The sequence below is a fragment of the Xiphophorus maculatus genome, chromosome 18, assembly GCF_002775205.1.
Source record: "Xiphophorus maculatus strain JP 163 A chromosome 18, X_maculatus-5.0-male, whole genome shotgun sequence".
NCBI classification, from domain to species: Eukaryota; Metazoa; Chordata; class Actinopteri; order Cyprinodontiformes; family Poeciliidae; genus Xiphophorus; species Xiphophorus maculatus.
In genome coordinates, this window is record NC_036460.1 from 27,955,484 (window position 1) to 27,967,741 (window position 12,258).

The window sequence follows — 12,258 nt, forward strand, 5'->3', positions numbered from 1 at the left end:
AAGATAAAAACTAAGATTTTTGGGAAATCTATAGAGATTGTGAAAAGAGGAATTGTCAAAGTTTCCCTTCCTCTGTTTGCTCCAACTTCAGGAGAACTTTAGAAGATTTAGTGGTGTCCTACACTGCCAAATCGGTAGTGTCAGACGGTAGTACAACTTATTGGCAACGGCCCCAAGATGTTTTATAATTCTCTGCGAAATAAATACAAATTGAACACTGAAAGGACAGACGACGTCAACTTAAAACAACCAGCTTTTATTGGCTCAAATTAAACAAGTGTTTACATTTTTGCAAATTACAGGCTAAATAGAGATGTGTTTTCTTGCGGTTAGGTCTTGTTATTTTTATAGTTGCTTTGAAAAGTCCCATAATCACAAGCACGACACAATCTCTGCTTAATGGATCGTCGAGGTTAAGTTCGTCTTTTGTTAGGTGACAAATTTGATCAGCCATTTAACCTCTTAAAGCCCTAAGCAGGATAAAGTGTCTATGGAAATAACTTGGTGAAAAAAAAGTTCTATTTTATTTCTAAATCAGATTATATATTTATGGCACATTAATTTCCCTCATTTTGAAATAAAAAAAAAAATCTGCAAGGACTTTTTACCTGTTTTTAGTCCATAAATACTCACATCTGACTGAGAATTAAGATACCACATTTCATTTTTAGAGGACAGGTGAGGAAATTGTGTGAGGAGTAAATGTTGTATTGATCCCGTCAAGAGTAGAGTTGCTTCCAATCTCTGGCAAGGGGACCAGGAAGTGGACGGCTGTTCCCACCGCCAGAAAGGCCAGCGCCGTAACCATGGTGAGGCCTCGCCTGATGATCAGCTGGGTGGTGGAGAGGCGGCCGCTCTTCTGCCGTCTCACCTCCTGCTCAACCCGTGTCTCGCTGTTCCCGTCATGTTGCTGGGTTTTCACAGGTGTGCACCCGTTGGTGGACTTAAATAAAAAAAATATATAGGGAATTGATAGCAAATCAGCTTAGACTGCTAAAGGAGCAGGATTGTGTTTTCCAGACAGATAGTGCTCTTTTATAGTAAATAAAGTAACTTACCTTCAGTAGCTATAAAAATGTTGTTTTTATGTCTGTAAAAAAATTTGACTTTGATATTTAACACCTTGAAATTGGGTCTCTGTCTCTTTAAGAACACTTGCTCTTTCTGAAACTCCGCTTTCAGGAAGTCATCACAACATGGCTCTTCTATTAACCCTTTAAACAACATTTTTACCAGCGTTGCACTGAGAAGCAGCTCGTATGATGAGCTCAGCTGACGTGCAGTTCAGCAGGTGTTTGCTAATTGCTGCAGGCTAGTCTGGTGGCTTGAAACCTACAGCTCCGAGGAGGAAGAGCTCCGCCTTCAAGAGCTAATCCTTGAAGGCGGAGCTAGGGCCACCCAAGCGTTTTGCACAGTCAAATGGTTGCCATAGGAGAATAAACGATTTCTCAAACATGCATGAAAGAGTCAAAGCAACACTCTAGGTGTGTTTTTGATGAGGGATTGACATTATAACATGATGTAAAGCTCAAAAAAGTCGGTTTTACAAAATACTGCCCCTTTAAAAATAGCAGGTGACTTACATTTCCATTGTTTGATGCTTGACCGTAAGCTGTGCTGTTGTCTGACGGGTCATCTGCTCCTACCAGAGTCAGGTGAGTCTTTTTCATGGCCCGTTTTACCGCCTGGAAACAAAAGCATGACCAAAATGTAGCAATTAGCCTTTTACTGTATGCTTTATAATTGTGTAATGAAGGAGGAAGGATACAAGGGTTTTCAGTATTTCACACAAGTGTGGCATTTATTTGTATTCAACCTCTTTTGTTGTTGTTTTTATTAACTCTGAAAAAACAAACAGAATTACAAAGACCAGCGTACACAACATGAAAGTGAAGGGTCAGGTTATAAAACAACATCCCCACATTTATACCTCTGACAGAGAAATGTTCAATCCATCATCTGAAAATGGAAGCAGTAGCTGTGCCAAAATTGCACACCTATCAGGACACGGCTGTCCACTTGAACTGACAGGCTGAGAAAGAAGAGAACTGTCAGAGAGGCAACTCTAACTCTTGAGAAACTGCAGAGATTCACAACCTGGGAGGGAGAATCTGTTCACATCACCAGTCCTGCACTCCACAGATCTGGCTTTTGTGGAAGAGAAGAATTGTCAAAAGAACTGGAGCTGAATACAAAGCTCTCAATGTGACGTCACATTTCTGGGAACTTTGTAGCCGACAGCCATCTTGGTAACTAACTGTCATGACGGTTGCTATGGAGTTGCTTGCCTCCAACCTGCATTGCAACTATTACTCTATTACAGGAGAATTAATGCTTTTGCAGGCCACTGTATGTCAGCAATGCGCTCTAAAGTTGTGTGCTACTGGATATTTTGGTACTGATCCAACAACAAGTAAATACGTAGCTAATATCACCGATACCAAGACAGATGCCAACACTTATTATTGAAGTAAATCATCAAAATTTAGACCATCACACATTTTTTTTCTTTAAATTGTTTTGCTAAAATTGGGTGTCTTTATTGTAAACACCCAAACAAACAAACAAACAAACAAACAAACAAACAAACAAACAAACAAACAGTGTAGACATTTTTGGGTGTCTACAAAATACTTTAATGCCATGTTTCCATGACAAACTGAAAAAACAAAAGAACAAAACAAACGTTTGTGCATAAACAACGTACAATGTACTAAAAATGTTTAGTTTAGAGCTACAACGGAACAATAAAATAACATTTCAAAAGGGCATCTGAAACTAAAGTATTGATTTTTATCTCAGTAGTGTCAATCCGATACCGATTTGATATTGATTTTATCCACATTTTTGATAAATCCGCCCACCTCTGACATGCGTAGTGACTGTCAAACTGCTAGAAAGTTGGAATACCTCTTCTGTCATTTTCTTCCAGTTCAGCCTGAAGATCACAATAATGTAGAAAGTGGAATGCAGGACAACACAGATGAGCAGCCCGAGCCAAAAGCCTGCAGAGAAAAGACAAATGGTTCTGTCAGAAGCACAGCAGGCCTCACTTGTTACGACCTTTGTTTCCTGCGCAAACACTAATTTGCCCTAAACGCTGGCGAAAACAGTTCCACTTCACAGACTGACCTAAAACTCTCAGCTTTGCGACAAACATCAAAACCACGCTCATCGTCAGCCCCACGCAGTAGTATGCAATGAAATTGGCCACAGCTGGTATCCTCTGTTTGCCTGTGCCCAAGAAGATGCCGGTGCACACACACTGAGAGGACAGGAGACGCACATGTGAGACTTCTGGCTCGGTACGGCAAAACAGATTTGCTCTGCATGCAGTGACTCACTCACCACGAGGCCGTCAAAGAGCTGGAGGAAGCAATACGCAGTCATCAGGTTCGACACAATTCTCGCAATATTCCTGAAATGATTTTTTTAAAAGGATTACATTGAAATATTCACTTTGTATTACAGAAAGATTTTTACAAATGAGAACATTTAAAGTTTGTGATTTTTATCTTTTAATGTAACCCCACGCTCTCTGCTAGCTGCAGCTAGCATAGCCTGTTCTGAATGCTCAAGCTAGTTAGCATGACCACTGATAAAGGTGAATAAATAGTTTTTCTGTGACAGTAAATTGCTTCCCCTCCAGTGGCACATTTAGCATGGCATACATGAGGATGATTTACAGCGCTATGACCCTCTTCCTGTCTCTGATTGGTTGTTTTTGGTACGAAGCGGTGCATTTCTTCAGCGCAGGGAGAAGGTGGAGGAGATCAATCTTTTCACAGGTTGTAAGTCTCATGACATTCTGTCACAACATACAAATATGTGAAAAACATTTTTTAATAAAGGTTACATACTGCAGCTTTAGCTATACAGACTCACTCATCAGAGGTGAAGATGTGGCCGATGACTGTTTTAGTGCAGCCAAGCACAACGCCTTCGACGAGGGCGAAGGAAACTGGAAAATAAAAAAGCAATGACAAATTTATCAAAAACTATAAAGCAGATAATGAAAACAATACGATTCATTTTGCAATGCTTGACCTCACCTGCCAGACTGAGCGACAGCTTGCTAGCGAGGAGAGCTCTGGCGGTGTCTCCTGCACCCAGAGCGTTGCCCACGCGCGCACAGGCCGCCGCTTGAATCCCAAGAGGGAACTACAGATCCCAAATTATGGAAAAGTAAAACACACAACTGACATTAACAATTGGCTAACTATGAACCAGAACTGCACTGGTTGTTATACATTGTAATTGTTTTTGATTCAGTAGTTTTTAGTACATTTTTGTTCATTTTATTGTACTTATTATTCACTGTTACACATACTGTTAATAGTCCTTCAAGCAATAAGTGTTGTGAACAAGCCAACTTTATCAACATTACGCTAATGTGGGAAAAAGAAAAATTCACAATTGCAATGTTTCCATTAAATGAGAAATGCAACTAAAATCACACATGAATAAGTTTGTTAACGTGATACGTCATTCAAAAACACGCCGCGCTGTCATCCTCCATCTACTTCCTGTCGTCGTCTTCTTCGTGGTTTTGTGCTGGTGGAACGTCCGGCTGTTGATCACGGGGCTCGTGTGATGCCAAAAAAAAGTGTTTCCATGTTTTGTGAAATAAACAAATTTCGATATGGACAAAAAAACCCAAACAACAACAACAACAACAAAAACTCATCCTAGCACCAAAACTTGTGTACGTAATTATATGGTCAATAAAAATTCAGATAAAAATGAAGGCATCAGATTCTCTTGATTTATGTTTCTTTATGTATTTGATTGCCCCTATTAAATAAACAATAACTTAAAAATAATTAAAATAAACACATAAAAGGTTTGTCTACAAATGCTGAGGTCAATCCGCAATTATTGTTTGAGTTAAAACTACGATTTAACTCCCTAAAATATGGGATTTTAGAACTCCATAACCTTTACCATGTAAGTGATGAAAGCGATCATTATCACAGCATGTTGGGCTGCCAGCTCCTCCTCACTCAGCATTCCTGATTATTACAAAAAAATATATAAATATGAGAGATGACGGAGAGACTGAGGTAAGTTTAGTCACTCCTTGTTGCTAGACAACATTGATCATGTGACCAAATAGCTAGATAATTGAGATTGTGAAGATGAAGTTGTTAGACTTTTATTCCTTAAAAAAAGAGGAAAAAATAAAACATTTCCACTCTTAAAAGTGAATTCCGTCAATCATAAGTTTTATAAGAATTGGGTTCAGATATTTTCAAATTTTGTTTTATATGTCAATTGTGCTGTATATGAGCTACAACATAAAAAGCATAGCATTTTAGCTCTGCACACAAATAAAGTTGAAATTGTAGTTTTGGGGGTAAGTTGAGCCATCTTCAAAAATGGCTCATCGTACCCTCAGTCTCTGCTACTGGTTTTCATTTCAAGCGGTTTTTGACAGAAGTGAACTGGTTGGTACCAGCTGTCTGCTGCAAAATTACCTGCAAAGAATCCCCCAAACTCATACACCCACCACTCAAAGCAAACCATCAGCAAGCTGGGGATGGCCAGCTTCATGTAGGATCCCCACTCCTGCAGCGATTCCACAGACCAGCCTGCAGGGGGAGGAAGACTCCTATTTATCCTTGGGTGAGTTACGTGAAGCCAAACACAAAAGAAACAAAACAAAAAAGAAGACAGCAGGTCAAAGCACTGACTGCTCACCTCCCCATGTGTTCACATGTAGCTTCTTCCACCAAATGTATGCAAACAGAAACACACAGATATAAATCTGCGAGAGAGTGTTGGCCGCTGCAGAACCACTGCAAAGAGAGTCGGGTCACACTCAGAACCTTGTGTGATTGTGAGTAAATGTTTTGGGACGTGTAAGGAACACCTACACAACGCCCAGATTCGCCCAGTGAAGGAAGGCGTAGTTTGTCGCCAGGTTGGCGACGTTCGCCAACAAAGCGGTGTACATTTGGGGCATGATTATTCCCTAAAAACGCAGGCATGCAGGTGTTGGTAGCGCCACCAGTTAAGACGACATTTTTCTTACAGAAATAATAAATACAACATCATAGCTTGCCTGGTTCTGCAGATAAGACACCTGAAGGTTATATAGAAACATGGCCTAAGAGAAAAGGAAAGAATAAAATTGGCGTTGAAGGCAGGATAGGGTCTGCATGCAGAGCCTAACTAAATTATTCATAACCCCTTTGTCAGTTTTTTGTACCTCTCGCTACAATCAGTTTTTCTGAGGTACGCATGTGTCTGTGAGCTTTAGCCATCCAGGGACTGATTTATTTATTTTCAAAGAAGAGCGTCTATGAACTTCCTTTAGATGAATCTCAATAAAAGTTTGTTCTGGATGTTACTTTAGACCATTTTTGATAAAGATTCTTGGATCGCAGTCATTCTTTTTTCTTTAGCTTTAGGCTGTATGTTTAGGATTGTTAAGGTAAAACATTTGCCTAGTATGACATTCCTCGCAGTTTCTGCCTGGCATTGTCTCAGGACTGCCCTGGTTTTAGCGCCACACATCTACATTTCAACTCTGATCAGCTTCGCTCGCCCTGCTTAAGAAAAACACCCATATGTGGGACTGAAAAGGTTCATTTTACTCTTTTGTTTTTGACAAGATCATCTCCTTCCACCTGTTTGCTCTTCTAAAAATTCAAATTGAAAATAGGATCCAAGTGAGTATGGATCTGTCCAGTTCCTCTAGCGTTACCAGTGGATTCAGTGGAGTAACACTTGTTGGCAATTTTGCAGTTGTTCCATTTTCTAATAAACTCTATGCTGCCATATGTTTAGGTTGCTGTCCGACAAACTGACCACTCACTTTTCCTCACTCTGCCTCCTTCTTCTACCACTCTGCAATTTGCATTATTTGCTGTTATTTAAACTTTTTTCTTGAATTGAATTGAATTGAATTGAATAGGCCGCACTGTGTGAGATGTTTCAGTGTCCATTTCCTATTGACTCCTGTTGTCAACTGATGGTTATTTCCTTGGGATAGCTGAGAAAAAGGTCATGGACACAAATGTGCACAACAGTTTGAATTTTCAATTTGTATTTGAGAAAAGATTTTAAAACCAAGCTACTAATTTTCTATCCACTTCACAATTACGTACTTCTTTTGTATGCATGATTAAGCTGAATTTTATTTTATTTTTTTTGGTAAAGTGACAACATTTGTTCTGATTTGACACTATGCGAATAAATTTTTTTTATTTTGTGTTGGTCTGTAACACCAACATGGGTTGATGGCTGTAACATCTGCAGCCAGAACTGCAGATGTTTTGGCTGCGTCATAATGAACAGTGGGAAAAAAGCTAAAGGGGTATGAATATATTCTAGCTAACTACATAACTAGAAATCACAGGAAGTCGAGGCTCAACATGTCAAAGGAAGGTGAAAACTTACTGGTACTGCAGGAATAAAAGCTGTCATATACAGCTGGGCGACTCTGAAAATAAGAAACAGTGGCTTAAAACTAATGACCAGATTGTTCACTGCAATATTTCAGCACACAGAGCTAATCTTAAAGTTCAGATTTTGCTACGAATAAATAATGACTTGGTGGTTTGAGCAGCTTCAGCGTCATGTAGTTACCTGGCCACCTCGGGTTCCTGCCCCATGCACAGCAGGATGGCCTCGGCGTTAATGAGCAGCCCCCAGCAGGGCAGGCAGAACAGCATCAGGATGATGATGCCCCGCTGCAGGATCACTCCCACCCTCAGCAGGTTCTGGCCCCCGAACGTCTGGCAGCACCGCACAGGCGGCAGTAATCATTCAGCGAAGCGCAGTAATGAATAGTTAGGATGTGAAGTCAGTTAAAAGCGAGTCAAGAAATATTAACACCAAGTTTCCAAACCTGGGACACCAGCGTGTCGCAAGCCAGACCCAGACCGCATCCCGTGGCTGCCGTGGTAACGTTAATGGCCTGGAATCAAGTCAAAGCATACTTTTGTACACTTTACTTAGGCGCTCCTTGTTTTTTGCTAATATTTTCACTGCTTATGACAGTTTAAACTGATTGAAACATTAGTTTTAAGCAGCGTCAGTAAAACGTGAGTCACATCTCAGGTCATTTTTGTGTTCGTGTTTATAAAAACGTATTTTAAAAAATATGATAGAATATGAGCACTTACTGCGGAGGCTAATCCATAACCAGCCATCACATCATTTCCCAGGCGCCCGCAGAACATTGTGACAACAAATGGAAGCAGGTAATGGAGGATTCTGGAGAGCAGCTACAAACACAAACATGATTCGTGGAGCAGGCGGGCGGCACCAACACACATATAAGGTAGAATGTTTCATATTCTATCTATTATAACTCCAATTACTCTGCACAGCTGTCTTTACACGGCCACACACACACACACGCACACACACACACGCGCACGCCGTCAGGAAAACCCCACTAAACATGAATCTAGCCGTGGCTAAAAACACGCCACTATAACTCAATTCTCCTAGAAAAATCTTGATGCACTCAAAAATGAATATATTAGCTGAAGCGTTTCTTACCAGAGGCCCCGTCATCCTCAGGATGTGGTAGAGCTCGTCTCTGCAGGCAGCGGGAAGCTTGTTGCGCACCCATCTGCAGCAGAAAAGCCTGTCACTGGACGCATCCATGTTCGCAGCAGCAGATGTTAAAGCAGGTTTTATTTGATTTTTCTTGTTTTTCTTTTTTCAGACAGATGTATCTGTCCTGTCTGTCATCTGCTGAGGTTGTGATGCTGTCCAGTGACGGTTCCTGCTGCTGCTCTGGAGAGGCGTTTGAACGTGGAGGAAAAAAGTTACTAATTGATCAACTCAAGGTCGGCTTCACACTTTGTCAGGCCGGACTTTCTGGGAGAAATAACCTGACGGGAAAAAAAATTATTAGCAATTGCATACAGTTGGTAATCTAAAAATTGTATCTTCATTTAATAAGATTTGCTTGCAAAACTGTTCAGGCACTTGGAATTTCATACACTGTTGACATTTTATGGGATAGGCTAGGGGTCTTCAACCTGTGGCGCTGGAGCCATAAGTGGCTCTTTGGTCCTTCCTCCATTACAAATGTGTGAAATCTGAAGACAGTTTGCTGCACTGCATTTTATTTAGGAGTTTTAAAGTAACTAAAACTATGTATTGTAAAAAGCTCTACCACGCTTTCCTTTCAGAGTTTTCCCACTACTTTGTGTTGGCCTCTCTCGTGAAATTTTAACTGGATACAACATGTAAAAAGAAAATGCTCAAGTAACGCAATGTCAGCTTACACAAGAAGAAATGTGGTGTAGAATTTAACTTCTAATTGCACACAGCTTCGACCTAATTTAGGATTTTTCTGCTATCATGTTGACGGTAATTTGAAGGCAATTAGCTGCTACTGTGGTTAGCATACTAAACAAGCATAACTTGCCCTGTCTTCACCCCTGTTGTTGTGGATAATGTGTGAACAGCCGCTAGAAGTGAGAGTCATGACTATTCATGAAAACCCTGTGCATTTTAATGGCTACACCAGCTTCTTTTGAAGGATGTGGATAATCCTTATAAGTCTCCATCACCGTCGGCTGACGTGTTCATTAAAGTGTTTGGGAGTATAAAACATTAAGGTGTCAGATGGCTCGGAGTCCCTCTGGAGAATACTGGAGTAAACCAGTGAGTTCTTTGGCAACATGGAGAATGAGAAGCAACCTTATGCTGGCATCAAACTGGAAAAAAAAGAAAAATCAGCCATTCGAGGTTGAGTCATAACATGTAGAACAGCTGCGCTGCCTCGACTAACAGTGGATCGAATTTTGGAAAACCCTTCGAAGGATACGAAGATTTTTTGCTGGATTTTTATTAAAGTGCAGTTAATGCATATACTAAATATGCATAAAGTTGCAGCAATGTTTTATAGGCCTACATGATATACATCGGAATCGGACAATGTTAGTCTTATTTTTCAACATATCGGTATCATTTCGATAAATTAAACTGGGCTGATATTAAAAACAGATATTTATTTCCATCTTGTTGTCGTTTGCTTCTGGAGGGGAAGGGAAGGAGGAGGGTCATGTGGTTTTTGTTTGGTCATGTGATAGCAGTAGTGATGCACCGAAGGATTGTGGGAGGATTAACTCAAGGTGTATATATTTATATACAATATCTTTGTGTTCAAACACTTTGTGTTCTTGCCACTGACGAGAATTAAAATTTATTTCTGTAATAGTTTTGTTTTTCTTTTTTTACGGTCATTTTTAAAGATGAAAAATGACTGAAAATAAATAAAAATGTCAAATCTCAATTGTCGGTTATCGGCCATTACAGCAATATTAATATCGGATATCAGCCCATATTTCATATTGGTGCATTTCAGATTTTTTATGCTGTTAATGTGATTTACAAGAACAAGTCAAGAAATATAAAAACTATTGCATGTATAATTTTTTTCCAATTAAACAATGTTAGTTGTCTCATTGATTGTGAGTGGCTGATGTTCAAAAGATCTGAGAGATCTTCAGAAGATGCTACGATTGACGCTCTTGAAACTGAGAAGCGGAAGTTTGTCATCAATAGGAATTTAACTGGTAGACAAAGAAGCTGTGGAAGAACAGCTTCACAGAAAGATGTGATTAGTGGAGAGAGTTTTAGTGATAAAACGATGAGCAGGATAAAAAATGCTACAGAGCTGAAAAAAAGTCTGGGGAAAAAAAGCCAACTCTTCAAGTCCACTTTATCCATAGAAAAAGAGAAAGAAAGTGCTCAGCTATCAATATATTTATCAATTTGTTTCTTTTTGTTTAAACCGCCCTCAACTGTCCACCAGCGCGAAATGAAGAATCTTCTAGAGAAGAAGGTGGGTTGGGGTTAAAAACATCTCGCGAGATTTTCGCAATAACACAAAATAAAAAAAATGTTTTAAAAAAAAATTACAGAATTAAATTTTCCCGGTTAATCGATTCATTTTAATCATGGTTAATCCGATGAATCGTAATTTGGGCTGATATGTTGACTCTTTTGAACCAGATGAAGCTAAAACTAGCACTTGAGGTTTTACAGACAACAATTCTATTTATCTTAAACGCTGAATGTAATTGTTTTGTGCATTTCATTTTCACTTACTGAGAAGGACAGAAGATTTTAATGAAAAGAAAATTTCCCCGGGAGAGGAGGCCCCAGGGCCGACCCAGGACACACCGGAGGGACCGTGTCTCCCGGCTGGACTGGGAACGCCGCGGGATTCCCCCGGAGGAGCTGGAACAAGTGGCCGAGGAGGGAAGTCTGGGCCTCCCTTCCGAAGCTGCTACCCCCGCGACCCGACCCCGGATAAAGCGGAAGAAAATGGATGGATGGATGGAAGAAAATGTTCTCATTTATTGAAAAATTTCCTTTTTGAGTTGTATACTCCGGTTAATGATTAATTGATTATTAAATTAGTTTTTATCAATAATCGATTAATCACGATTTGGGCTGATATGCTACTTTTTTCCTTAATAATTCAATTTTTTTTTTTTTTTTTTTTTTTAATAATTGAATTAAGCCAAATCTATGACCCTTGAGGAGTTCTGGGTAGAACATACTTACAGATAAAGAACGGGGGGTTTATTGTACAGTTTTTGCTTAATTTCTGAAAAAATTTCTTTTTGAGTCTTATACTCCAGTTAACAATTGATCAGTTGTCAAATTAGTTGACAGTTACATCAATAATCGATTAATCACAATTAATCTGATTAATAGTTTCACTTTAGCTGTTTTTAAATGGTTTGATTTGAAGTTTTTAGAGTATTTGTGAGGATATGGAGTTTTGTATATGTTTTTCTGTTCATTTAGTTCCTGTGTAGTTTCGTCTTCCCCTTGATTCTCTCCAGCTGCCTCTTGTTTCCCTGATTATTCCCGAGTGAAAAATCCTGCTCCCTCTCGGGACCTTGTCTTTGTCATCATAGTCTTTGTCATCAGTCCTCCCGGCGTGTCTGAGCTCGTCGCCTCATTGTTCACCGCCTGGATTTCTGTTCTCTTCGTGTTTGTCATTAAAACCATCGTTATTGCACATCAACCTGGGTCTACGACGTCCATCGTCACCAACTCATGACAGTATTACATGCAGTTTTCAGGGATAAGGTCTACCTGTGAGGCTGGGTGTTGAAGGCGACAGCGCCACCGGGTCATTCAAGGAGTTCATTTCAGCTCCATCGCGAAGCCAGATGACCTTGACTGGATCTGGAGGTCCGTGAGCCACACATCTCAGACTCAAGGCCTCATTGGCCACTAGGACCTGGGTTGAGGCTCCACAGAGAAATG

The 12,258-nt window shown here is 40.0% G+C and overlaps 1 protein-coding gene across 1 annotated transcript; it reads right to left on the reverse strand.

Annotated features, from left to right (window-relative positions):
• Positions 1-235: 235 nt before the first annotated feature.
• On the reverse strand, positions 236-8,762 carry LOC102235314 (multidrug and toxin extrusion protein 1-like). The gene is made up of 17 exons (XM_005804089.2): positions 8,515-8,762; positions 8,133-8,234; positions 7,856-7,924; positions 7,594-7,742; positions 7,405-7,447; positions 6,065-6,109; positions 5,877-5,974; positions 5,701-5,798; positions 5,478-5,591; positions 4,945-5,012; positions 4,053-4,161; positions 3,886-3,961; positions 3,349-3,418; positions 3,133-3,265; positions 2,911-3,005; positions 1,584-1,685; positions 236-943 (listed from the first exon to the last, which is right to left on the reverse strand). Exons 1-17 carry the CDS (start codon positions 8,620-8,622, stop codon positions 668-670), a joined length of 1,755 nt encoding a protein of 584 aa, XP_005804146.1. The 5' UTR covers positions 8,623-8,762; the 3' UTR covers positions 236-667.
• Between the last annotated feature and the right edge of the window lie 3,496 nt (positions 8,763-12,258).